This window comes from Sorex araneus, chromosome 11, assembly GCF_027595985.1.
Source record: "Sorex araneus isolate mSorAra2 chromosome 11, mSorAra2.pri, whole genome shotgun sequence".
NCBI lineage: Eukaryota > Metazoa > Chordata > Mammalia > Eulipotyphla > Soricidae > Sorex > Sorex araneus.
Window position 1 is genome coordinate 19585747 of NC_073312.1, and position 25702 is coordinate 19611448.

The following is a 25702-nucleotide window of genomic DNA, read 5'->3' on the forward strand; positions in this document are numbered from 1 at the left end:
TTTGGCTGATAAGGCTGCACTCAATGCTTTTTATCTTGCCTACACTATTCATGTTCTCATTAAAAAAAAAAATCAAGGCGATACTAATTTACACTATGTATATTTCCCTCCAATTAACCATGAAAAAAATGGCATATACAATGGTTACATGTTGCTATCATTGTCTCAAAGTTAAAAATTAAAAGCAGTCTGGTTCATGCCACACCTATTATGCATTCATTAAGCAAGTTCTGTGAGACATAGGTGCTCCTCCACCTGGGCATTGTATAACACAGAAACACATCTGAGAAGTATAGAGTCCCTTTTCCAAAAAAAAAAAAATATATTCAAAGGAAACCATGTGCATTTTCTGTGGAATCACCAAATGACTAGGAATCTCGTGGCTCTCTCTAGCCGCCTGCGTTCCATGGTCTCCCGCCGATTCCCCACCCCAGACAGCTGATGCCATGGACAGACAAAAAAGGAAATGAAAGCCAGGCTGGATGGTGATCAGTTGCCGTTTATTCCATTCTCCCCACATGCTTCTTCCAATCTCAGAAAGCCCCTCATTCCCGTCTTCTCTAGTCCCTATGTCGTCTCCCCCAACCTCACCACATTTGAGGTAGCAACCAGACCCGGGTCCAGTAGCACAATCAACATATGAAAGCCCTTCACTCAAGGGTGAAATACCACCTAGGGTGTGTTTCTCCTTCCCTTAGTCCAACAACCATTTAATTATAATCTTACTTCTACTTCTTAATATTAGTTATTCTGTATGGACACAGTAAGAGATACATTAAGCTTGTAGGTTGTCTTTCCTGGAGTCATCTCGCTATAGATCTCAGACTACAGTGCTCAGATCAGATTAGTCTTTCCTAACCCTAGCAGGGTCTTAATCTAGTTGTTACTTTTTGAGTCATGACAGAATTTGTCCATGACCATGCTCTTAACTTATAGTTAAGTTTTATGGCGCTTTGGTCTGGCCCATTTTGATGCCAGGGTAGTTCACAGCTTGTTTTGGGTCCATCCAGTTCATCATCAGGACACTACTTTTGGGGTGCTAGGAAGTAAGGGCAACTGAGGCTTACATCGAGAAAGCAGATGCCCAGGAATGAATATTATTCAGAGTCAGTTCACTCCCAAGTTACAAAAGCATAGCATTAACTGTCTTCCTGTGTCTATACACAAAGGAAATTGCTCTAAATTAACTATGCAAAGGACTTAAGGAGAAGAGAAAAGCAATATTTACATGTTAGCAAAATCCAATTAGGAGTTGGAGGTGATTGATCAGTTGGGGAAGCAGAGCACAAAGAAAGAGTTTACAAATAAACACAGAGGAATGGGAGCACTGTGATAGGAGTAACCCAATAAACCTAAGCTACCTGTGGCAAGGCAGAAAGGACAAACCAATGTTATCCTACATTTTCTTTCATTCTTTGCTATTGTCTTTCTCTCTTACACTGTATTTGGCTTCCCATCACTTTTTCAATTTGAAAAGTTACTCAAAAGTGTTACCAATTTTTTCATGTTTAGGTGTGACCACATACATAAATTTATGTCTATGTCATTTAAACTGTAGTTCTGTTATAACTTTATCATAAAGTAGACAGCTAGTGTATTCCCCAGACATATTTCACATTCCCTGTACCTGTGCTCTTTCTTTCTGAATAATGATTCAGCTTGTCACATTTCTAGCCCACCTTCCATGTTCTTTCAGTTCCTTGGGTGTTGTTGACACATTCACCCCCATACACAAGAACTGTCCTTCTGTGTGTCATAGGGAATCATAACATAGTTTCTATCCTCAATATTCTCATAGTTTGTGGGTAAATAACAGTTTTACGTGATGTGGAATAAAATCAATGCCAAGGCTCAGAAGTCCTGGCACAGAAAATACCGACTGTGCAGAGTGGGAAGGACAAGTGCCCTTTAATAGTAGACGACCGATAGCCACGCTTCTCCCTATGATCCCCTCTATATACATTGTTGTAATTGACTTATGACTTTCCTGTATCTCAGATCAATGATTATGCCCTGGTGTTTTCATTTTCTTCATTCCTAGACTTTACTTGAGCAGTAAATTATGCTCTCAGATCTTTTCCTATAGTAGAAATGACCTCCTCAATGCCCAATGGCTAACACTAAAATATTTAGATACACCAGATCAAAACTCCAGAGATATTGTTGAAGAAAATAATTTTATGAATCCATCATATCAAAAGAGAACATATGATCTAGGTTTATCATTTTTTCGGACTTTTTTTGTCTTCTATGTAGTGTAGTTTGTTGTTCAAGGCTTGAACAACACTTTAAAAATATTTTAGGCACTATGGTCTAATAACTGTTACTAATATGGGTCTATACATGACCCCACACTCCACCCATGTGTCTGCTTCTCTCCACCATTGTCTGTGTCCCATCTCCACACCTCTCCCTGAGGTAAGCTTCCTACTGAAGTTCTCTGTTTCTATTTCTTTGGGCAAATGTTATTCCCCTACTATGATTCTTATGCCTCACATATCATGGAGACCAGTCTGTGTCTGTCCCTCTCCTTTTGACTAGCTTCACTCAGCATAATATTCTACAGTCCCATCCCTATAGCAGACAGTTTCATTGTTTTCTTATAGCCGAATAGTATTCCATTGTGAATATATACCATTTCTTTATCACATCATCTATTCTTTTTAAAATTTTTTTTTATTGTATCACCATGAGAAAAGTTACAAAGCTTTCAGGTTTAAGCCTCAGTCATACAATGAGCAAACACCCATCGCTTGACCAGTGCACATGTTCCACCACCAAAAACTCCAGTATACCTCCCATCCCACCCCCACACACACACACCTGTGTGGCTGATGATTTTCACTTTACTCTCTTTTTACTTTGATTACATTCAATATTTCAACAGAAAACTCACTTATTATTTGGAATTTCCCCCCAACAATCAGACCTGCCAAAAAGGCATCATTTGATAATTTGTTTTCCATTGCTGAGAATGAAAAGCATATCAAGAGCTATTGCGGCTGCACAGTTTTAGATTTCTGGTATTTTAGTAATTAAGTCCAGAGAAATTTCTGCCAGAAGTCGCGTCACTGCAAGCTCATACCTCTGTTTACTGGTCTCTAAAAGATGGTGGTCACCATGCCGCCACCGAAAGGAAAGGCGGAGAGAGAAAATCTTTCCCCTCCCAGGGCGGAATGGGGCCATAACTTAGTTCACAGTCTAGAGACATTTCCGTAAGAAACCGCTGGGTTCCGAAAGTAGTTAGTGGGCCTCCAGGATCATAGTCATTCAGGAATGGAGCCATTTGTATATCACCTAATCTTGAATGTGTGGGTTATTTACAGATTTTTGTTATAGTAATAGTCAGTTTTACAATGAACTCTTTTCTAAATATAATTTTGGGCATTTGAGAGATATATGCCCAGAAATGGGACTGCTTGGCTACCTGGAAGCTCAATTCCTATTTTTGAGAGGTGCTCATACTGTTTTTCCAAAAGTTTGGACTAGTCAGCATTCCTACCAGCAATGAATGTGAGTTTGCTTTTTCCAACATCCACACTGATGGATTTAATGTTCTTTGTGAGGTATGCCAGTTATTGACGCGAAACGATATCTCATGGTTTTGATTTGTATTCCCCTGATAAATGATGAAGAATATTTTTAATATACCTTTTGACTAACTATATGTCTTATTTTTCTTTCTTTTTTTTGATTGAATCACTGTGAGATACACAGTCACAAAACTTTCATGATCAGATTTCAGTCATACAATGTTCCAACAACCATCCTTACACCAGCCCACCAGTGTACTTTTCCCATCATCATTGTCCCCAGTCACCAACTGCTGACCCTGCCCCAGCCTGCCTCTATGGCAGGTACTTTTCTTCTCTCTTTCTCTCTCCTCTCTCTCTTCTCTCTCTCCTCTCTCTCTTTTCTGTCTCTGTCTCTTTCTGTCTCCGTCTCTCTCTACCTCTCTCTCCCTCTCCCTCTCTCTCTCCCTGCTCTCTCTCCTTCCCTACTTTTGGGCATTATAGTTTGCAATACAGATATGATTGCAATGTCTGTATGTCCTTTTTGAGAAGGTTTCTCTTCATTTCTTCTCCTTTTTTATGAGGGTGTGTTAGAATTCACATTTGAAGATATCAGTTTTTAGCAGTAAATGATCCATAGAACTGTAGGACCCGGGGAGGAACAGAGCTTGAATGAACATGAGCTTATTGACACATTGAGTGTTTGTGTTTATCATGTATCATTTTAGAACATTTAATTAGAATGTTCTAAAACATAGAACAATATAAAAAACAAAAAGATTTTTATGCAGATATGAACCACTCTTGAGTTAACTATTGATAGGAGACAGATGTGAGTTTTAAAATGCTCATGCTTCATGCTTGTATGCATAGTTTTTTATTTTATTTAAATTGCTATAATATGAAGGAGTATTAAAATAATTGGTCCTAAACAAATATGTGTTTAAAAATAGATCAGTATTGTTTCAGAATTTTGTGAAATAGTCCTGCTCAGTCATGAACTTACACACATCTCATCCATGAGTCTGGAGTTCTTTGCCTATAATAAGCAGGTCTTTCTAGTTTCCTCACAGAGTTTAAAAGAGAAAAGGCATCTGACCTGGTTAGCTCTGTTTGAGACCCAGAAGAAAAGTTTCTTTGGTAATTTCAGAGGTTAATCCTGCAGTTGTTGCTACCGTGGAATCATTCTGGGAAGGGAGAAGTTGGTCTGTGCCTCAGGAAACACTCCCCAGAGGATGGAGGTGTATATATTTGAAAAGGATATTGGACAGGGGAACTCTTTCAGTGCACATTGGCAAGGTGGGGAATGGTCAGAAAGGAGTGAGTATGTTTAGAAGTATCAGATGCCCTGAAGACAGACTTCAGTGACTTCCTGGTATTTCCTTCATTTGGGCAAGAATGGCTAGGAAATTGGTTTCCACGGGTGAAATACAGTAAAGACCTGTCACATCTTCAACTGACCTGATCATTATTTGAGTTCTGAAGTTTTCAGAATGCTTCTTATAAGAAGCATTCTTATATGGAGAACAAGTCCGAACCCTCGCTTTGTCAATGCTCTGTTTAGAGTCCCCCAATATGTTGGCGTCAGGACTCTGGACTGAGACATATCTCAGCAGGAGGGGATGCATGCGCGATAGGTAGATAAATAGATGGATAGCTGCAGGCTGCAAGCTCTGTCTAACTCCCCGTCCTCCTCAGAGCCCTAGTTATTTTCCAGTTCTGTCTGTTGACTGTGGCCTCACACTGCCCACACAGAATATTCACTACATATAAGGAGACTATTTTTATAGTGTTTGAAAATTGTTAGTTAAAGGGAAGTTTAACCGAAACCAAAACTTGAAAATAAAGAGATTTTGTCAGGTTGACAGGACTGAGGCGTGATGCTGTTGGTTCCCTTGAGACACAGTGAGTGGGCCTGGTGACTGAAGAGGAGTCCCACTAGGGTGGCCATCACAAAAGCTACTAAGGATTTCGTTGTTTCCATTTTTAATAGTTAGAATTTTAAAAAAATTAGAAAAAACTTGAAATTTATTTGGTTTTAATTTATTTCTTTAAGATTATTTTTTAACACATCATGAGATACACAGTTACAAAGTTGTTCATGAGTGGGTTTCAGTCATACAATGTTTTCCAACACCCGTCCCTTCACCAGTGTACCTTTCCCACCACTAGTGTCTCCAGTTTCCCTCCCGTTCTCCTGCCCTCAGCCCGCCTCTATGGCAGTCACTTTTCCTCCTCATCGTTTCCCTGTCTCAGTCTCTGTCTCTGTCTCTGTCTCTGTCTCTGGCATTCATCATCATCATCCCGTTTCTCGAGTGGTCTCAGCAACGTTTCTATTCGTCCTAGCCCTGAGATTCTAGAAGCCTCTCCTTATTCGTCCTTTCCAATGGTGCCGCATTGGAGGCTCCTTCAGGGTCAGGGGAATGAGACCCATCATTGATTTTGGCATATGAATACGCCATGGGGAGCTTGCAAGGCTCTCCCATGTTGTGGTTTTCAACACAGGAACTGGAAGGTTATCATGGTCTATAAGCTTTAAAGATCAGCATTTAGAGAGATCGAGTGATCATTTTGATTCATCACCTCCTGTGAGTGGTCCCGCCTTCAATCTCCATTCTCCATTCAAAGCCTGACCTGACAGCAGCTTCCTTCCTCCAGATTAGCACAGATCTGAGAAGAAGACGGTTGCACTGTCATCCAGGCAGCAGCTGTCGCAGAGAGAGGCCTTGAAAAGAACAGCACAGTATCCTCATTACCTATGGCAAGGAAGACATCTGTGTGGGGAAAGTAATGAAATTAATTCTAAAGTCTAGCAGTTGCATACATTAATTGACGTTAATTAATGCCTAATTAAAAGATACTTCCTATGGAACCACATTGTACACTCCCCAGAATTGAATATGGAAAGAGTTCATCATACTTAATGCTATTACAGTGAACCCCAAGGGGAATAAGAGTGATTGGTTCCTCATTATGAAGTGCAGCCAATTTCTTTCTTTTTCCATTAAGAGGAACAAACCAGGAGCACTTTAGCATGGGCAAGCAGCTCAAAAATTGATTCTTTCCCCTTCAGCTTGCAAATTTCACTTTGAGCCACTCTGAGCAAGAAATAGTTTCAAGACATCTTCTGGAGACTCATCTGTGTCACCTATTTGTGCATTTGATAACTCTCAGCCCCGGGACAGACTTTTGCACAGCTTTTCCTCAGTATGTGACAGGGAGTAGAGAACATTAAAACAGTCAAGAAAATTACAGATAGTTCATCTCAGGAGCTGCCATGACCCCATCCCAACTCACCTGGCTGAGAATTGCTGACCAGAACATTTGACAGAACTTGTCTACCTCTCTACTGTCACTGCATCTATGTTGTTGTTGACACTAAAGAGTGAGAGAGAGAGGGAGATTCATTTTTCCTGTGCAAACATAAATGTGTAGATAGCGATATATTCAGTCTGCAAAAAACCAGGTCCCCTTGCACATATTTTGGCAACCTACTTTTAGAAGAACTGTTATTTTGGAATAATTTTAGATAAACAAATATGTTGCCAAGATAGTACAGTTTTATCCAGCCCTCCTAATGTTAACTTCTTCTATAACCATGGTCTAGTTTTCCAAGCTAAGAAATTGAAATCGACACAGTATTATTCATTGCTAAGCTATTTCTTAGAATAATGAACCAAACTCAATTCTGGATTTAAATTTTATCGATCCTCATGTCCTCTTTAAATATAGGACTTTTATTTATTCTTAACTTTTAGCTAATCTTGGTTTGGGGGCTCACTCAGCTGTACGCAAAAGTTACTCCTAGCTCTTGACTAACACCCAAGACTACTAGAAATAAGTACCAGGAGGCTGACTCCATGGCTTGGAGGCTGGCCTCACATTCTGGGGAGAGGGCAACTCAGAGAAGGGATCACCAAGTATAATGCGGTCGGAGGCCATGCAGGGGAAGGGTGATGCGGGCAGAATGTAGACTAGAGACTGAACACAGTGGCCACTCAACACCTTTATTGTGAACCACAACACCTAATTAGAGAGAGAGAACAAAAGGGAATACCCTGCCACAGTGACGGGGTGGGGTGGGGGGAGATGGGATTGGGGAGGGTAGGAGGGATGCTGGGTTTACTGGTGGTGGAGAATGGGCACTGGTGAAGGGATGGGTTCTCGAACTTTGTATGAGGCAAACAAGAGCACAAAGATGAGTAAATTTGTAACTGTACCCTCACGGTGATCCACTAATTAAAAATAAATAAAGAAAAAAATTTACTCCTAGCTCTATACTGAGGGATTATTCATGGTGGTGCTCAGGGATCATCTGAGGGTCAAAACTGAGCCAGCTCCCCACCCTTCCCAACAGAGCCAGCCCTGGCAGCCAGCCTCCAGAACTCAATTGCAGCTGTGCTCACCTCTCTACACACTCGGATGACCCTCACCCATGAGTCAATCTATTCCTGGATATCTCGTACTTTATACCACCAATATACCAAGAGCACAACATTTGATGGGTTTAAAGTAGAAGACAGCCAATCTTAGGGGGAAAATATATACAGATATAGATATAAGCACACAAGGCTCAACCTTTAACAACATTTTGCTAATCTCTTATAGAATAAGGACTTAATGGCTCCTGGGTGAAATTCAACAATCTTCACACACTTTCCTCTAAGTAGCCTTTTTTTGTCTCATTTTTAGTGGCTTATTCATAGCAAACAAAACAAAATAAATTATTTTGGTTCTTCTTGGGGGGCACAGTTTGGGGTTCGGGATGGAAATATGGTGGTGGAAACGTGTAATGATGGTGGGATTGGTGTTCAAATGTTAAATATAATCAAATACTGTGAAAAGCTTTGCAAAAATAAAATTAAAAAAGAACTGAGCCAGCTGCATGCAAACCCAGCACCTTATCCACTGTACTGGCTCTTCAGTCTTAAAAGATTTTAGTAGCAAATTTATATGTTTCACAGTTAAGTAATCCCTCTATTATTATTCATTGAATTTCTCTTTTCTATTGCAAAACATGGATAAATATTGAAGTACATACATGTACCAATCACTATTTATTCTGGTAAAATTTTCAGAAATGAACACAAGATTATTAATACTTTGGTCCGCTTGTCAAATTATTTCACAAAAATATACACTTATAAGTAGTATTGGGCTGGAGCAATAGCACAGAGGGTAGGGTATTTGCCTTGCATGCAGCCAACCCAGGTTTGATTCCTCCGCCCCTCTCGAAGAGCCCGACAAGCTACCGAGAGTATTTCGCCCACGGCAGGGTCTGGCAAGCTACCCGTGGTGTATTTGATATGTCAAAAACAGTAACAACAAGTCTCACAATGGAGACATTACTGGTGCACGCTCAAGCTAATCAATGAGCAATAAGATGACAGTGACAGTGACAGTGATAGGTAGTATTTGTGTTAGGGGGGTATTAATAAATACCCCCCTAATAATTTATTATTTGATAATAAACTTTTATCAAAATCAAAATATACATAGCAAAAATTTGCCTCAAACATGCTGGGATTTTAATACAATATATAGATATAAAGCAGCTTTGATGTAATATAAAGGCCAATCAAGTTTGAGTGTTTATTGTCATTTTTTATAAATGAGAGTTTATTTTCCTTAGGTGCAAAAATATTTGATATATTATACTTTGTTGTTTTGTGAGGATAAGAATATACTTTATGTATAGTACCTGGCACGTAAGTGATTGACAATGTTAATTACTCTGTTCTTTTATTATTCAATTAATAATTTTTATGTGGCTCTTGGCCCTCTATACAAATAAAACATGCACCATCAAAAAATACTCATTGGGTGATACTCCCAGAATTCTAATTGGAATGTGTGCTTATAATTTTTGGTTAGAACTTCTTTGATGCAATGTGATTAGCCATTGTTTTTACACATGATCTCACAAAGTAAGCAGTACAGACAAAGCAACTCTAGGTTTAGTGAATCATTAGCTCAGTGGTGTCATCAAAGGATGCCTTCCATCCTTCGTCCTGCTCATTAAGTAAGCTTAACTTTAAGTCTAGCTCCTTCATTCAAGAAGGCTAGAATAGTTGCAGTAATCAAATTGAGCTCACAGTCTTGTAACAGAGGTGAAAAATGATCCTTCTTATCTCTTGATACCTCCTTGCAGCTCCTTAAAGACCTCCCACTTAATAAAGTCCTGCCATTTATTAGAACTGGCCTTAAATGCCTTTTCTCAAACCCACTAATGGCAAGGGGTTAGGAAGACACTGATTTTGTCAAGACTCAAGAGACTGCATCTCTTGTATATGAATGAATATATTCTTTTACTTACTTCTTACATGGAAGATAGAAAACCAATAGTTACATTATTTGCTTTTTTGAGCATAGAGGCAAGGAATGTGAGTATTGACTTGCTCTTTAAGTCCATTTTCTCCCTTGAAATGAGACTTGCTGGTCTCTGTGTCTGTTTGCTTGCTTATTTCTCTCTTGAATACACACTTCTCCCTTTATCTCCCTTCACATCTTTCTAAATAGGTTTCAATAGCTTCCTGGTGATGAAAGGAAGTTAACCAAAAGCTGTAGAAGAATTTAGTGGAGAGTGAAATTGTGAGCAAAATATGTGTTTCTATGCACGTGTGTGTATTTGCACACACATGCGTGTATTGTGAGGAGTCTCATTCTCAGATGGATAAGTTCCAGAAATCATCTGAATGGACTTATATAATGAGTTTTGCCTTAAAATGAAAGTAGAAAAATGTCTAACAAAATGAGATAACTTAACATGCTTGAAGGAGATCCAGTCTTCGGGTATGGTTGGGGAATAAAAGGAGATTGTCCTTCATCAATATTCTCAACTGTATCAGTCATGAATCAGATAAAGCAAAAATGTGTGCCATTCCTATTGCTGATACTTGTGGAACGCTGATTCATCCAAAATTTATAAGTAAAGGTGATTCTGGAAGGGTCCTTAATGAAGTGTTATATCTCTAATTGACACACTAGTGTTTATCTTTATTTCATGTGAAGATTTTCCATTTTGTTTGAAAGAGTACATTTCTGTATAATTTCTGTATAGTTTCTAATGCCCTAAAATCAAACTCATCCATTCATTCAAGTCAATAAAGAAGTAAAATGGCATTTTTCATTCAGGCAATACACATTCTTATAAAAATGCATGTTCCAAATGAATATGATGTATTGTGTGATACATATAGACAGACCCTGGGGTGCAGTCACAAACAACAACCAAACATTTTTTTTTCATCATACTGATTATATTCTAATGGGGGTATGAACATAAATAAATGAGAAAAATTTATGTTGTGATAACTTCCATAAAGGGAATTAACAGAATAGTATTTTATCAGAAGTCATCATTTAAGATCATCATAGAACACCACTCTTTACAGTTACAGTGGTCTGAAATCTAGAAACTTTATTGGGACCATCCTAAAGAAACAAAGAATGTTCAGGCAGAGGGAACACAAATGAGAACTCTCTAGTATGACAGAAAGTTTAACCAGGTTTCTCATAATAAGTAAGGCCAGATAAGAAGATTCACAGGAGAGAAGATGGAATGGTTGTTGGTAGAAGACTGGGATCTATTGTAAATGGCAGATAGGAAGTGTTTTATAAAAGGAAGTGACAGCTGATCAGTACATGGGGCAGAATGGTCGTGGCGAAAGTAGGGAAAGCCTCTGTGATTCGTTGTACTATCAGTGGTAGAGATCAAATATAGGAAAGAGTTATTTCTGAAATGTTTACATCTGCTATCCAGACTCAGATGACCCTCACATCTCAGTGTACTTCTCTGTAAAATGACAGCATAGTTAAACTCAGGAATATCTTCCTGATTCCATTACCCTTCTGATTAGTAGCAGCAGAGAATCAGGTCAAGAACAACTGTCGCACTGTAGCACTGTCATAGCACTATCGTCCAGTTATTCATTGATTTGCTTGAGCGGGCACCACTCATGTCTCCATTGTGAGACTTGTTATTGTTTTTGGCATATCGAATATGCCATGGGTAGCTTGCCAGGCTCTGCCATGCGGGAGGGATACTCTCGGTAGCTTGCCAAGCTCGCCGAGAGGGACGGAGGAATCAAACCCAGGTGGGCAGTGTGCAAGGCAAACGCCTTACCTGCTGTGCTATTGCTCCAGTCTTCAAGAACAACACTTTCAGGAAAAAAGGATTAGTGATTTATGTTTTTGTTTGTGTGTCCTTTTCTGTTGGTTGAGTGTGGCGATAAAGTCTACTAATGTTGATGAAACCACAACTATTAGTACCAGTTTTAAACAATATATGTGTGTATATCTAGAATATAAAGTTAAAAAAGGAGAATTTATTATTCTAGGATAGCCTAGATCTTTTCTCAACCAGGAGACATAAGCCCTCTTTTGAGTCCCCCAAAGTATCTCAGAAAAGCCACAGGTGAAAATTTCAGAAGAGGGAAGTCACAACAGGAGACTCAAGGCTCAGTTGGTAGGGTGACTGGGGAAGAGATAGTAGGGCAGCTAGTGGGATAGGCACTGAAATAATTTAGGTTGGAAGGGGACAGGGAACTACATTCAAAAAAAGTTTGAGAGAGCCGGGGCCGGTGCTCGGCTCCAGCCGGCCGGGTTTTCGGCCCGGGTGCCCATGCCTCTGCAGAGCCGGTGGATGTGGAACGAGAGGGAACCAGAGACAGCTTTAGGAATTGGGGTTCCAGCACGTGCTTGCACCCATGTATGGAGACTGTGAACTAACTTTGGCTACATGCTGTTCCAGGAAGGGAAATGATTCATTTTCAAACTTAAATCTTTGCGGACTTAATTACTATAATACAGAAATTGTAATTCTCATCAGTGGAAAACTTATTATCAAATATTTCCCTGTTAATAGAGCTGTATTCTTAGGGGATAAATTCCAACAAAAATAGTGAGTCTGTTTTGAAACTCTAACAACAATAGCGAGTTATGTGTTGTAATCTGGAATGTAATCAAGGTAAAGAGAAAAGGAAGTGAAATTATCACTCACGTAGGGGTGGGTTGGGGGGTGAGGGGTGGGATGTATACTGTTTTTTTTTGTTTGTTTTGTTTTTGCTTTTGTTTTTGTTTTTATTGGTGGTGGAATATGGGCACTGCTGAAGGGATGGGTGTTTGAGCATTGTGTAACTGAGATATAAGCCTGAGAACTTTGTAACTTTCCACTTGGTGATTCAATAAAATAAATTTAAAAAAAAAAGCTTGAGAAACATTAAACACTGATCTAAGCAAGAATTGATAGAGGCACTAAGTGATGGTGATAGTGTTAGGGTAAAAAAATAGCAATGACTCTTAACAATAATAACAACAATGCAATCCGCAAAGAATGTGAGATTTGTTTGAAGACTTGGAGATAGCAGGAAAATAGAAATGGCCTCTCGGACTGATCCTGCATATGTTCCTCACTCCTGCCCTGGCCGTTTTCTTTTTCAGATTCGCAATACCTCACGTGCCGGATGCAGAACTGCACAGAGGCGAACAGAAGTAAACCTTTCCCAGGCTACATTGACCCAGATTCTTTGATTGTCCAGGATGATTATGTATTTGTCCAGGTATGAAAGATCTCCTGCTATTGATTGTCTCAATGACATTTGTCTTCCCTGTTTCTGTCCCTGATGGCTCCTCGTTTGCTTGCTTGTTCTCCCAGAGTAGTCCAAAAGAAGGAAAAAATAAAAACCAATGAATCTTTTCAACAAAAGAAACATTACCAAGTGTCCATGGCTCTATGCTAATGGCATATTAATTAGTTATCAGGGGGCCAGTTTCTGGAGGGCCTTATTCACTCGGGTCACAGAAGCCCTGCTCGGAATACTAAGGCTGTCTCCAGAATAATGCTTACCTCCTCTCGTGCCTCTCATCTGCATTCTGAGGAAGTTCCTGTCAGTTATCAGAGAAAGAGCACATATGTCAGTCTTTTACTATCAGGAGAATGGTCAGTCAATCAGTTTCCTTCCCAAGCTTAAAAAATAGAGAAACAGATGAGAACAGGAAAGCAGGAGTATAGCTGGAGGAGATGGGAGGCCAAGCAGAGCCTAATCAGCTATTATTGTCTTGCAGGAACTGATTAGGATAGAGAGAATTTAGTTGGTATGTATTCATTCATTTAGCCAGGTTGTAAACCTTTAAAGAAAGGCGGAAACAATGTGAGAAGTCTAGTGTTCATGCTTAGAAGAAAGCTGGGGCAAATACAGTTTTCTTTTTTCAGTATTAAAGGAAAAGTTTAGGTTTATCTGGAAGTTATCAAAAGGCAGTTTTTGCTTTACACATTGAAAACACACAAGTATCACTGCTAAATAGTTTATTTTTCCTTGTATATTTGTGTGCATGTTTACACATGTACCTAATGACAATATGATTGGGGTACAGTTTGAACATCATTATATTTATTTGTAAAGAAATGATCATTTAAAATATTCACATTTGGAGGTAACAACTGAAATGTTCAAGCCAAACATAAGCCCATGTACTTTTAGGAGGTTTCTTGCACAAAAAATTTATATGCATACACATTTCATTTTCCCTTGGAGAAGTGTTCCCTGATTACTTCAGTGTCAAATTATCAAATGATGTTATAGTAGGAAATATATATTTGTATAAGTATTAGTTCCACCTTTAATTTGTTATTGTTGTTAAGTTCTACCTTAATTTATTTCTCTGTCAGTGTTGTTCCCGGGAACACTTTCTATTTCAAAGTAACAGTTTATCATCCACATACATGACTTGCAGATGAGAATTAGTTCTGAATTTAGCATTCATATATTTTCTGTCCATGCCAATTTCATTGTGATTCTGCAATCCATCATGTGGACTATGAAGTGAACTGACCACATAATGGTGAACATGATAGCATTATGATCACATTTTTATATGTCTTATGAATATTCACTTCAGGCATTTATTGACATTCCTGGTACAGAAAATCCAGCTGTCATTCAAACTCCAGCTATTTCTATGGATTGAGTTTCTACATAAAGTCATAAGAACGGAGAATAGAACAGTGACCATGGGGTGCTCTGGATAAGGATAATTGGGGAACTGTTGATCAAAGGATATAAATGCCAAGTTATAAGTACATTCTGGGAACATATTGTATATTCTGGGGGCTGTAATGAACAGTTCTCTTTTAGGTGCTTGGAAGTTGTTAGAGAGGGTGGAATTATATGTTCTAACCATAAAAATAAAATTGGAATGAAGTGGAAGGGTGCAAGTGTCGACAAATTTGTGTTAATCATTTCACATGATATAAAATTAAATAATGTTTTAGAAAAAAAATACAGACAGTGGCAGAGTGTAAGATTAAACCCATAAAACACATACTATTGAGTAAGCATTACCTCAATTTTAAAAAAACAGCAACAATATGTTGGGGCAAGGGAGATAGTATTGTAGGTAAGGCCCTTACCTTACACAGGGCCACCCAGGTTTGATACCTGGAAATCCTGAGTTTCCCCAGGAAGAGTGCAGACTCAATAAAAGCCCTGAGAAACCCAGTAGTAACCCGTGTGGCCCCAAAACCTACCAACCAAATAAACAAACAAACAAACAAACAACAACAACAGCAACAATAAAAAACAGTTATGACTTATACTACAGAAATTTGGGCACTTGCCTGACAGGAGGGTGATCCTGGTTCAATCTTGGCACCACATATGGTCCTCTGAGTACCACCAAGAGCAAACCGCTGAGTATTGCTAGAGTGGCTCTAAATCCCCCCAAATAAAATCAGTTAAAAATCTGTATCGTGGGGCTGGAGAGATAGCACAGTGGGTAGGACGTTTGCCTTGCACGCGGCCGACCCGGGTTCGAATCCCAGCATCCCATATGGTCCCCTGAGCACCGCCAGGAGTAATTCCTGAGTGCATGAGCCAGGAATGACCCTGTGCATTGCCGGGTGTGACCCAAAAAGCAAAAAAAAAAAAAAAAAAAAATCTGTATCGTGTTTGCTCTAAGCATATCCCAGCAAGGCTGGCAAAGAAAAGGGAGATGGGAGATCTTCCTTGACATTCTTCGTGCTCAGTGTTAACCACAAATCTCTACGACCACCAGGTTCATTGAGTTTCTGTCCAGGACAGACTTGGGAGAGTTTGACGGGAAATTTTCTCCGGTAGCCGAATATCTAGATGGATTGGGGACCATGATCCTGGCCTGCCTTCGCTCCTAATGAATCTGAAGCAGTGCTGTGCATGAAACCATACCCACGCGTGTCACAGCATCACACTAGACTTTGGGGCCAGAGATTAGAGGAGCCATTTCTGCAACATTTGCCCTGCAGGGTTTCCTTCCCAACATGATGTTTCTATAGTCCTGCTCTGGGGGATGGATATATGAACTCTTGATGAACAGTCAGCTAACTATTTGACCTGTAGAATTTTTTAAAAAAGAAAAAATACATACTAATTTCCTGGCTTCTGAACCACAGTGAAAATTGGAGCCTTATGTTTCGTCCGGTGGGTTCATTTGGGCCTCTGGCTCAATCACATGCTGTGTAAATTGTTTTTGAACAGAATGCCAATTTCTGAAACCTGCCCACACCGGGCATCTGTGCTCTTGTATTGTTGGTTACTCCCTGGCACTCAATGGCTATTCTCCTGTGAGTTGTGACTGTTGCAGGCGCTGATCTTGTAACATTGTTTCTGATGCAGCTGACCTCAGGTGGGCGACCACATTACTACGTGTCCTACCGGAGGAATGCTTTTGCCCAGATGAAGCTACCCAAATATGCTCTGCCCAAGGTATGTCCTGTCAGTTTCATTTTATATCCTCTGATTCACGTTTGCCCATCCTCCCTTCTTTTCTGGGGAATCGCTTAAATCCCTCATGATCATCTGTTTGTTTCATCACTTGTCTCTGAGTCTCAAGTTCTCCTTCCTTCCACTGTTACTCTTTCTCAGTCTCGTTACAATGTAATGGAAGTGAACTGAATAACAATTTGCTTTTGTTTCTAAAACGCTAAGATTTTCAAATGCATGCTTTGATTTTCTACCAAACCATGAACGCCTCCAATTGCACAATCTACTTATGCAACAGATGTGGTACGTTTCTCTCCCATGTTATTATCCATCATTTCCCAAGACCCAGTGCAGAGCAGCACCTTCGCTCTCTTCACGGAACTTTTGAGCCAGGCTGTCTTAGAGTTCAAAAGCACAGCTAATTGTTTAGGCTCCCCCAGGGTCACAGCCCTTCCAAAAGTAGTGGTCAACATGTTAAAGATCCTCAAGTGTGAACGTCGCTGGCTCTTTCCAGAAACACTGGAAAACTGTGTTAATATGCAGCGCCACCTAGTGGAGGCCAAGCTGACCGAAGTTCAAAGCTGTGGACTTGCTGCTGTCTTTGCTGCCATTGTGACATATCTGAGTAGCTGGAAATTGTTCTCCTATTGGGATCTGTTCTTGATTGAAGAAGGGAGATATTTGCAGCTGCGAGAAGGGGAATGTGTGCACATCAGAAGATTCATAGTTCAGTCTTTAAAACCTCTAGACTGAACCTAGAACATAAAGAACTTTGTAGGGATGATTTTTTTTATAACTCTCTTTACCCATGAATATTCCTCATCTCTTATCTAGCTCAACAGACACTCACTGCCCAGAAATTACAGTGGATGGTGTGCCTTGTATTCTTGTCTCCCCATAAAACCTGTGGTAGCTGATTACTCTGAATTTAGGTAGAATTCTTGGACAGCACTCTGCCCCTAACCTGGCATAGTGCAAGATGGGCTGTAAACCTTAGCCCATTAAAGATAATAACAGATATTAAATTGCACTATTAACTCTAAGGAACTGTATCTATGTTAGCAATTATTATTATTTTTGGCCACTAAAAGATTAATGACAATGGTAATTGCCCAGAACTGTAGTCTCTGCCTGTGTACATTTAAATGCTCTTTGCTCTTAATTTGACTTAAAGTGTTTTCCTAAAAAGCAAGAGCTTGCAACATTGGAGTTGTGCCTTAAATGAGAATTGAATAAAGTCAATATGTAAAAGGAAAACTAAGTATTGTGAAAATGACCTTTCATCATCACTTAGTATGGTCCAGAAGCAGAACTGTTTTTTCTTTTCCCCTTTGCCTAAGCTGTGGTAGGGGGTAGGGGGAAGAAATCTGTGTTTTAAATGTTCAACAAATAAGAGTAATTGGCATGCAAGATTTTTACCTTTATTTTTAAAAATGTTTTTCTTACTAGGTCACACCCAGTGATGCTCAGGGGTTACTTCTAGCTCCGCACTCAGAAATCACTCCTGGCAGGCTGTGGGACCATATGGGATGCCGGGGATCGAACCCGGGTTGGCTGCGTACAAGGCAATCGTCCTACCCACTGTACTATCACTCCAGCTCCCAAATTTATACCTCTAAAAATGATTATTGTAGCTAACACGGTAAGATGCTTTTCCAGGAGGCATGTCGAATAGACACAAAAACAGGACGCCTCAGATTCAAATCACTGTTCTCATCCTCACTCTTGGGAATTGCTTTTTGACAAGAATCAAACTAGATCAAATAAAATGCGAGAGCTGAGACTGGAGAACTCATCTCCTCACTCCCTGATTTGGGCTCTTTGTATTATACTTGTCGCCTTGAAATAGTGGATACTTTTTTTTTTTTTATGAGCAATGTTCTCCCAAATTTTGATATCGAAATAATACCTTAATGTATAAAATTCTCCAAATTTGTAGGCACTTGGTGGGGGTGGGGCATCAAGAGAAAAAGAAGAAAAAAGATCCATTAACCTGGACAGGCCCAAAGTGGGCCTTTAAAAATAAAAAAAATCAAAAAATCATTGGACCCATGTCGAGAGTGTTAAGGAGCACACATTTTGCTTTTTTTTTTTTTTTTGGAGGGGGGTATAGTCATTGCAGAGATCACTGTTGAGAACTTTCCCTTGTAGCCTGTAAACAATCTGCATGGAAAAGTTTGGCTTTGCACCAGAGTGCTTACCTGTCCCCTTCTTCCTTCACTCCCAGATGAGCATGGTTCGTTACTTGGTTTCATTTGAAGTCTGAGGGTAGAATCACTGTAGGACTGTAGCACTGTCATCCCGTTGTTTATCGATTTGCTTGAGTGGGCACCAGTAACATCTCCATTGTGAGACTTGTTGTTACTGTTTTTGGCATATAGAATATGGTAGAGCCTCGTAGCTTGCCAGGCTCTGCTATGCAGGCGGGATATTCCCAGTAGCTTGCCGGGCTCTCTGAGAGGGACAGAGGAATGGAACCAAATCCGGAGCAAGGCAAACGCCCTACCTGCTGTGCTATCGCTCCAGCCCCTGAGGGGAGAATACTGTGTGATTAATTTAAGTTGTGCCCAGAAAAATAGAAGCCAGTAGAGCAAGTGAATGTATCATAAACACCAAGTGGGCATTTGTTATTTAAGGCAATGAGATGCCCCATTAGTATCCTATTATAGGTTCAATGAAAATTCCCATCTCGGGTGGAATGATCTTAGCCAAAGTGCTTATGGGGAGCTATCAAAACCCAGGTAGCAGCAGCTAGAAATGAACAAAATATTATGACTACTAAAGGAATTCTGACAAGCCAGCACTGTTCATACTCAATTTTTCCTTAATTAATTATTGACTGTTTACTGCAAACATCACAGTTGTCTTAAGGGTCAAAAATAAAAAAGAGGGGCTGGAGTGATAGGAGAGCAGGTTGGGCATTTGCCTTGCACGCCACCGACCCGGGTCTGATTCCCAGAATCCCATATGGTCCCCGGAGGACCGCCAGGAGTAATTTCTGAGTCCAGAGCCAGGAGTAACCCCTGTGCACTGCTGGGTGTGACCCAAAAAACAAAATAAATAACTGTTGTTTTTTTTTTTTAAGAAAGGTTTAATAGCAGTAGTGAAAATGACCAGAGAGGCAGGTGAGCAGATTTTCCTTCCAAGTAGGGAGACTTTGTGACTGCTTCCTCCTCTTAGCTGACTTGAGGCTGAGCTATTGAAGTGAGACAAATGAGGCAATACGGGTGAAAGTGCTTTGAGCATGCTAGAGGACAGAGCCTCTAAAAAGCAAGTTAGTACTGTTATTATTATTATGAACCTCATTGTCTCTCTGGTCACATGATCACGATATCCATCTGAGTGGGCTGTGACTGGTAGGAGGGTTTCTTCATCTGTGCAGGGAGATCCGATTTCCAGACCTAGATCTGGCAGTGACCCACTTTGAAACTTGGGCCGGGTTGTCCACTCCTTTTCCTCTATTGTATTTTGTCATTGCTGCTGTCATGTGTTTGATTATTTCTTACAATTTTAAATGAGTTTCACAGCATTTTTTTCAAATGTGTACACAGAATAAAATGTCCTTAGACCTCCTGCGTGAAAATTGTGTTCAGTGATCATCAAAGTTTTAAAAAAATAAATTGAATTTCATCTGCCTTCCTAGTGAAGGCTCTGGGAGGTCCTGCCACCACCACCACCAACAACAACAACAAAATTATTTAATTCAGCATTAATCAAAATATTTATCAAAACATCCAGTTAAAATATGTATATTAAATTTCAATAATATTGCTGTATCATGGGCCAAACTTTGGGAAAGCTTTAGAAGAAGATATCAAAGGTATTTCTTTTTTTGAAATGTTTTGTACCAGTGAACACATTCAACATAAAATGCTACTATTTGGAGGGAAAGTAAAACAAAAACATTTTCCCCACACAGGAAGAAGATGTAATGAGAAGAAAAAATAAATAAGATATTTAGATATAAAAACCCATTTAGACAAAAAGATCTTTTGAAAAATGTGCTAGATGAAATGAAAATAGATGCTGTGGGGGCTAGAGTGATGGTACATCAGGTAGAGCACTTGCCTTCTACACGGCCAATGTAGAAGGTAAGTGATTTAATGGGCATCATATTTAATCCCCGGTATCACATATGATCACCCAGTCCCTGAGTGCAGAGCTAGAAGTAAGCCCTGGGAGTGGCCCAGAAACACAGCTAGAAAAGAACAAAATAAAATAGCATCTGAAGATATTATACAGCAAGTTAGTCACTTGCCATGCAAGCTACTATACAGCCTTGCAAGATCCTATCTATACAATGGGTAAGTCACTTACCTCACAAGCAGAGGACCTGGGTTTGGTCGTGGCATCACCTGTGGGACCCCAAGCTCTGCTGGAGTTATTGTCACTGAGTGAAAAGCCAAGAGTAAATCTAAAGCACAGCAGGGTGTGGGTCCAAAAAAAAAAAAAGTGGAGAAAAAAGTCGAGGTTATCTTTCTTATCTTGGTCTTACCTGGAATTTGGTGGTTTTAATATTATTGTTATGCAGGTAATTCTCCAAGTGACCAGCTGTTTTTCATTGTAGACCTAGAAAATAGAAATTAATTTAGGCAATACAATGGTAATAGGATGATCTACTCTAGTATTGAGGATTATGTAATAAAATTGCTATGGTAACCTGAATTATGGTACATAAAGTTACTCCAAAGAACAGAGGTGATAGTCATTAAAAAAAGATGTGAAATTGGTGCTGAAATATGTTTGTTTCAAGGCAGAGATGCTGTTTCATACTGCTTAAAAGGAAGAAAGCAGGAATTGAAAGTATTTGAGAATTCTAAATGCCATTAGAAGATAATGATGTTAGTCCTATAGGTGGGGTTCCATAGAAGGTTTTTTTTTTTTTGCTTTCTTGGGGGGGTCACACCCAGAGATGCTCTAGGGTTTCTCCTGGTTCCACACTCAGGAATTTCTCCTAGCAGTGCTTTTGGGGCCATATGGAATGCTGGGGATTGAACCTGGGTCTGCTGCATGCAAGGCAAATGGCCTACCCACTGTGCTATCACTCTGGCCCCAGTTCCATAGAAGGCTTAACCCTCAGTGACTGAATGAGGGTTGGACTATTTTACACAGTGAATTCTGTCCATTATAATGAGACACATATTTTGAGTATATCAGTTATTACCGTAACTGTTTCATTGAACAGAAAGGTAAAAATCAACCATGATTTAATTAACAAGGAGGGATTAAGGGTTTGCGTAACAGAAAATAGTTAGCACTATGGAGCAGATGCTAAATTCTAGGCCCTATCTTAAAGGTGTAATACTTACTGTCCTGGTGCTCACAGTTCACTAGAGGGCATGTAGCTATCTCTGTTTTACAGGTGTAAATTCTAAGGCACAGTGCTCAGTTCCCATAGAAAGTCATAGAGCAGATATGAACTCAATGTTTTTACTTCCATCATAGTTTCTTTTTTATACCATTCTACTATGCTGTGTCTCCATCTGTAAGGTTTACAAATGGGTCCAGTTGTATAGCTGTTCACGTTCAAAGAATGCCACAGAACTCGACCTTTCTATCTTTTGAGACTATTCTCTTCAGGTTTAACAAAATCCTCTGCTTCCAGATATGTCCCATCAGTTCTAGAATTTTAAAATATCTTATGGCTTATGAAACAACAGTAAGATATACTTATTTTTTTCCTTATTAATGAATACCATAGTCATTCTAGAACTGTGTGTTGTTGACTTTGCCGAGTCACATCCCCATCACTGATTTAATCATTATTCTCAGGGAAATGGAGTATTCTCAATGACAAGTCTACAGACTCACTTCTGGTGCTAAGAATGGAAGAATATAGCAAAGATTTACTACAAAGGATACATTTATCTTACAGAGATGAGCACTTAACAACCATTATCAGAAGAATTGTAAAAAATTTGTCTGGTATGAGATATGGTTCACGATCACGATCACGAAATCCCGTTAATCATCGATATCTTGAGTGGGCTCAGTAACCTCTCATTTTGTCCTTTCCCTGAGATCTTAGAAGTCTATCTTGGCCCTCCCAATGATGTCACACTGGGGACTCTATCAGGGTCAGGGGAATGAGATCCAGTTTGTTACTGGATTTAGCATATGAATACACCATGGGAAGCTTGCAAGGCTGTCCCATGTGGGCAGGAAACTCTCTGAAGATTGCCAGTTTCTCCCAGAGGGAGAAGTAGGCTACAAGATATCTCAGAAGCAGCCCCGCACTTCTGAGAGCTTGCTTTTAAGTCTCTCTCCGGATGTTGGCCGCCGATGGGATTACACACACCTGGGTTTCTCTGCCGGTACCTTCATGCATGAGGCCTGTCCGTACGTGTGGAGAGGGGCCTCCAGCATGGCTGTAGCTAGGTTCTGGTGGTCTTTGGCCACCGGGAGCTCTGCTTGAGGTGGGGAGGGAAGCTGGAGTCCATACCCTCTGAGGGGCCCCGGGAAGACAGCCAGGCATTCGGGCAAGAGACTCTCTCTCATGAGATACGTTTACTTTCCATTTCCCTTTTTTTGGCGTTGAAAATCAAATCCATATCTTATACATATGTAGATATGAACAACTATAATATAAACCCTAGTTTATCTTAAACACAATATTAAAGTATTGGGCAAAATTCATCTCTGTTCTCTCCACTCCAAATTTTTATTCCACAAAAGTATTTCCAAACTCTAGAATAGGCCATGCTTAGGCTTGAGTAGAAAGAGGATATGAAGTTTTTTTGATAAAAACTTGTTCCTTTGGGAATCATAAATTCAATGTGATCAAGGCTAAAAAGTAAGGTCGGTCCCTTTGATAGAGATCTCCAGTTAAGTCTAAGCTGAATTGTTGAGTGATGGGTCGATTGAGAGAATGTGGACAAATATTACAATTAAAAATTTTAATGAGAGGTTAGGTAGAATGTTTTCAGCAGTGAAATCATTGCCCAGTTAGATCGACAGATCTCCTTAAACTGCACAGGGCTAGAGGATGATTCTGATGGGAAGGATTGAATGCTGAACTGCACACAGAGTCAAGAATAGTTTCTTGTTGTTCTTCTACCCTTTGGCTTTTGTGTATTTCTTTTGGTTTTTCTTTGTCTTGGCATTTTGTTTTTGAAAGGTATAAACCAGTTCCTGCTGCCTGAGCAAAGGGTCAGAAACTGCCCAGGAGTAGTATCCCCTAAAGAAGAAAACCAGTTTTGCTTCCTGTCAGTTTCTGGCAGTGCATCCATTTCTCTGAAATTCAGAATGGGAGAAGAAAGGATTTGGAATTCCCACCCTAGGGTGATCTGCTCACTCCCTCCGTATTACCTTTGTCTTGTGTCTGTCTCCCAGAACTGCCTGAGTGTGAAAACATCATAAATTATGCAGGTTCTCCCCCGGATCTTTTGCTTAAGGTTTCCTATTTAACTTTCGAGAGTAAAGGTTTAAATAAGCAGTAAAATCCTTGGACACCCACTAACATGGATATTATTGCTCTGAGGTTCTCAGGTGAATGTTTTCCTTAGGGACCCCTGGAGGTTGCTGAGTCTCAGGCTGCTGCTTCTCAAATAGTAATGGTATTAATCACCCAGGGATCTTATGAAAATGTGGACTTTTATTGAACAGTTGAAGCCAGAGGTTTGATGTTTCTGATAATCATTCTGCTGGTCTATACAGGGCCCTGGGAAAGATGGAGGGCTTGTATGTGCTCTCTCAGGCTGTTGAGCGTTTCCTCATAGTCACCCCAAATAAGCTTTCTGAGCATGTACCATGCTTGGCAAATAGATCAGAATGATTCGTTTTCCACGGGCATATGAATCCAGAAAGTATTCCTCAAATTATCTAATGAGGCAATTTAATTATAACCGAGCTACCAACCATCTCTCTGTTCTATTTTCTCATGGTCTTATTCTCTAACTCCACACATAACAAAGGAAATATGTGATTAACACTTAACTAATTATTATTCTACAAATATGCAGAAGAGAAGTCTTTTCTAAGCTGTAACAATGCCTAAATTGCCTTTCTGGTGTTCCTCCTTAGAGTCCACATGCTTGACTCATGTGGACGTTTGGTCTCAAAAGCTAACTTAGAAAGTGCTTCTGTTACTTATGTTTCTTCAGGATATGCACGTCATCAGTACAGATGAGAATCAAGTGTTCGCAGCAGTTCAAGAATGGAACCAGAATGACACCTACAACCTCTACATCTCGGACACCCGGGGTGTCTACTTCACCCTGGCCCTGGAGAATGTCCAGAGCAGCAGAGGCCCTGAGGGCAATGTCATGATCGACCTCTATGAGGTATGTCACAAGGCATATTTAGCTCTAAGACATGAGACTGTCTACACTGACCAGTGAAGGACCAGTGTTGGTGGTTTCACAATTTAAGGATTGAAAAGTCAACACATTAGTTCATGCTTTCTTATGTGACCTCATTCCACTTGGAAGAAGATTAGGATGTGCAGAATGTTTGTACTGGCCAATGTGCAATTCATAGAACAATCTGAGAGGGATTTGTTTAGACCAAGGAGACTGAGGACATGGAGGATGGCTGGGGAAGCAGACAATCCAAGGGTTTGGAGAAGAATGGTTGTAGTATAAAATCTGAAAATCATTTTGCAAGGCCTATAGAGTGTTGAGGTTGTGAACATTGGAGAAATTTCTTATCTCCCTCATGAAGAAAAAATGGAGGGGTCACCTTTGTATAATGGCATTAGGAGACATTCTCTCTACATTTGAACAACTTCCCCACTCAGTAACCTCCCTCAGATCTTTACCATCCTCCTAGAAGATCAATAAGCAAAGTAATATTAATAGAATTATCATTCCTAAACTGGAGGATAGGGAGAAAAATAGAATTACCAGGCTTCCCTAAGGGAACTGTATGCCACTCTTTCTTAAAATAACAAAATGCAAATAAAATAGTTATTTTGCATATATTATTTTTTCTATCTATACATAGTGTAAGATCATACATTTTCTATAGTATACATGCCATATAGATTACTATTATATAATATCTCTATATAATACAAATCGCATATATGTTATAGCAATTCATTTTTATGAGAAATATCAACACATCAATTGCAATTTAAAGCAGAGATAGGTAGAAAGCTACTATTTTGAGGTAATTTTAGCCATTTCTAAGCCTTATATATTCTCTGAAGATTTGTAATGGCTTATAATGATCTATGATAAAATATATTCAGGATTATGAAAGTGCAATCATACACCTATATTCTTAAAAAACAGAGTCAGATATGTAGTCATAATTATGCTATCATTCAGTTGAATATAAGTTCACAGAGTCAAAATTTATTTCTATAATGCAAAACAAAAGAATCAGATCCAGTATGTCAAAGAAAGAAAGTAATTTCACTAAATAAATCTAAACCTACCAGTATAATCCCTTGTCCTTCTACTATATTCTTTATCTTTTAAGAGTTGGTAGTAGGGTTTCCTTCCAGTA

At 39.6% G+C, this 25702-nt stretch overlaps 1 protein-coding gene across 5 annotated transcripts in view; it reads left to right on the forward strand.

Moving 5' to 3' along the window:
• Window positions 1-25702, forward strand: part of SORCS1 (sortilin related VPS10 domain containing receptor 1) — a 580968-nt gene that overhangs the window by 430942 nt on the left and 124324 nt on the right. For all 5 annotated transcript variants that reach the window (XM_055118868.1, XM_055118867.1, XM_004611935.3 and 2 more), the window contains exons 7-9: window positions 12954-13072; window positions 16163-16252; window positions 24352-24531. In XM_055118868.1, coding sequence (XP_054974843.1) covers window positions 12954-13072; window positions 16163-16252; window positions 24352-24531 — 389 coding nt within the window. The remainder of the gene's footprint in view (window positions 1-12953; window positions 13073-16162; window positions 16253-24351; window positions 24532-25702) is intronic.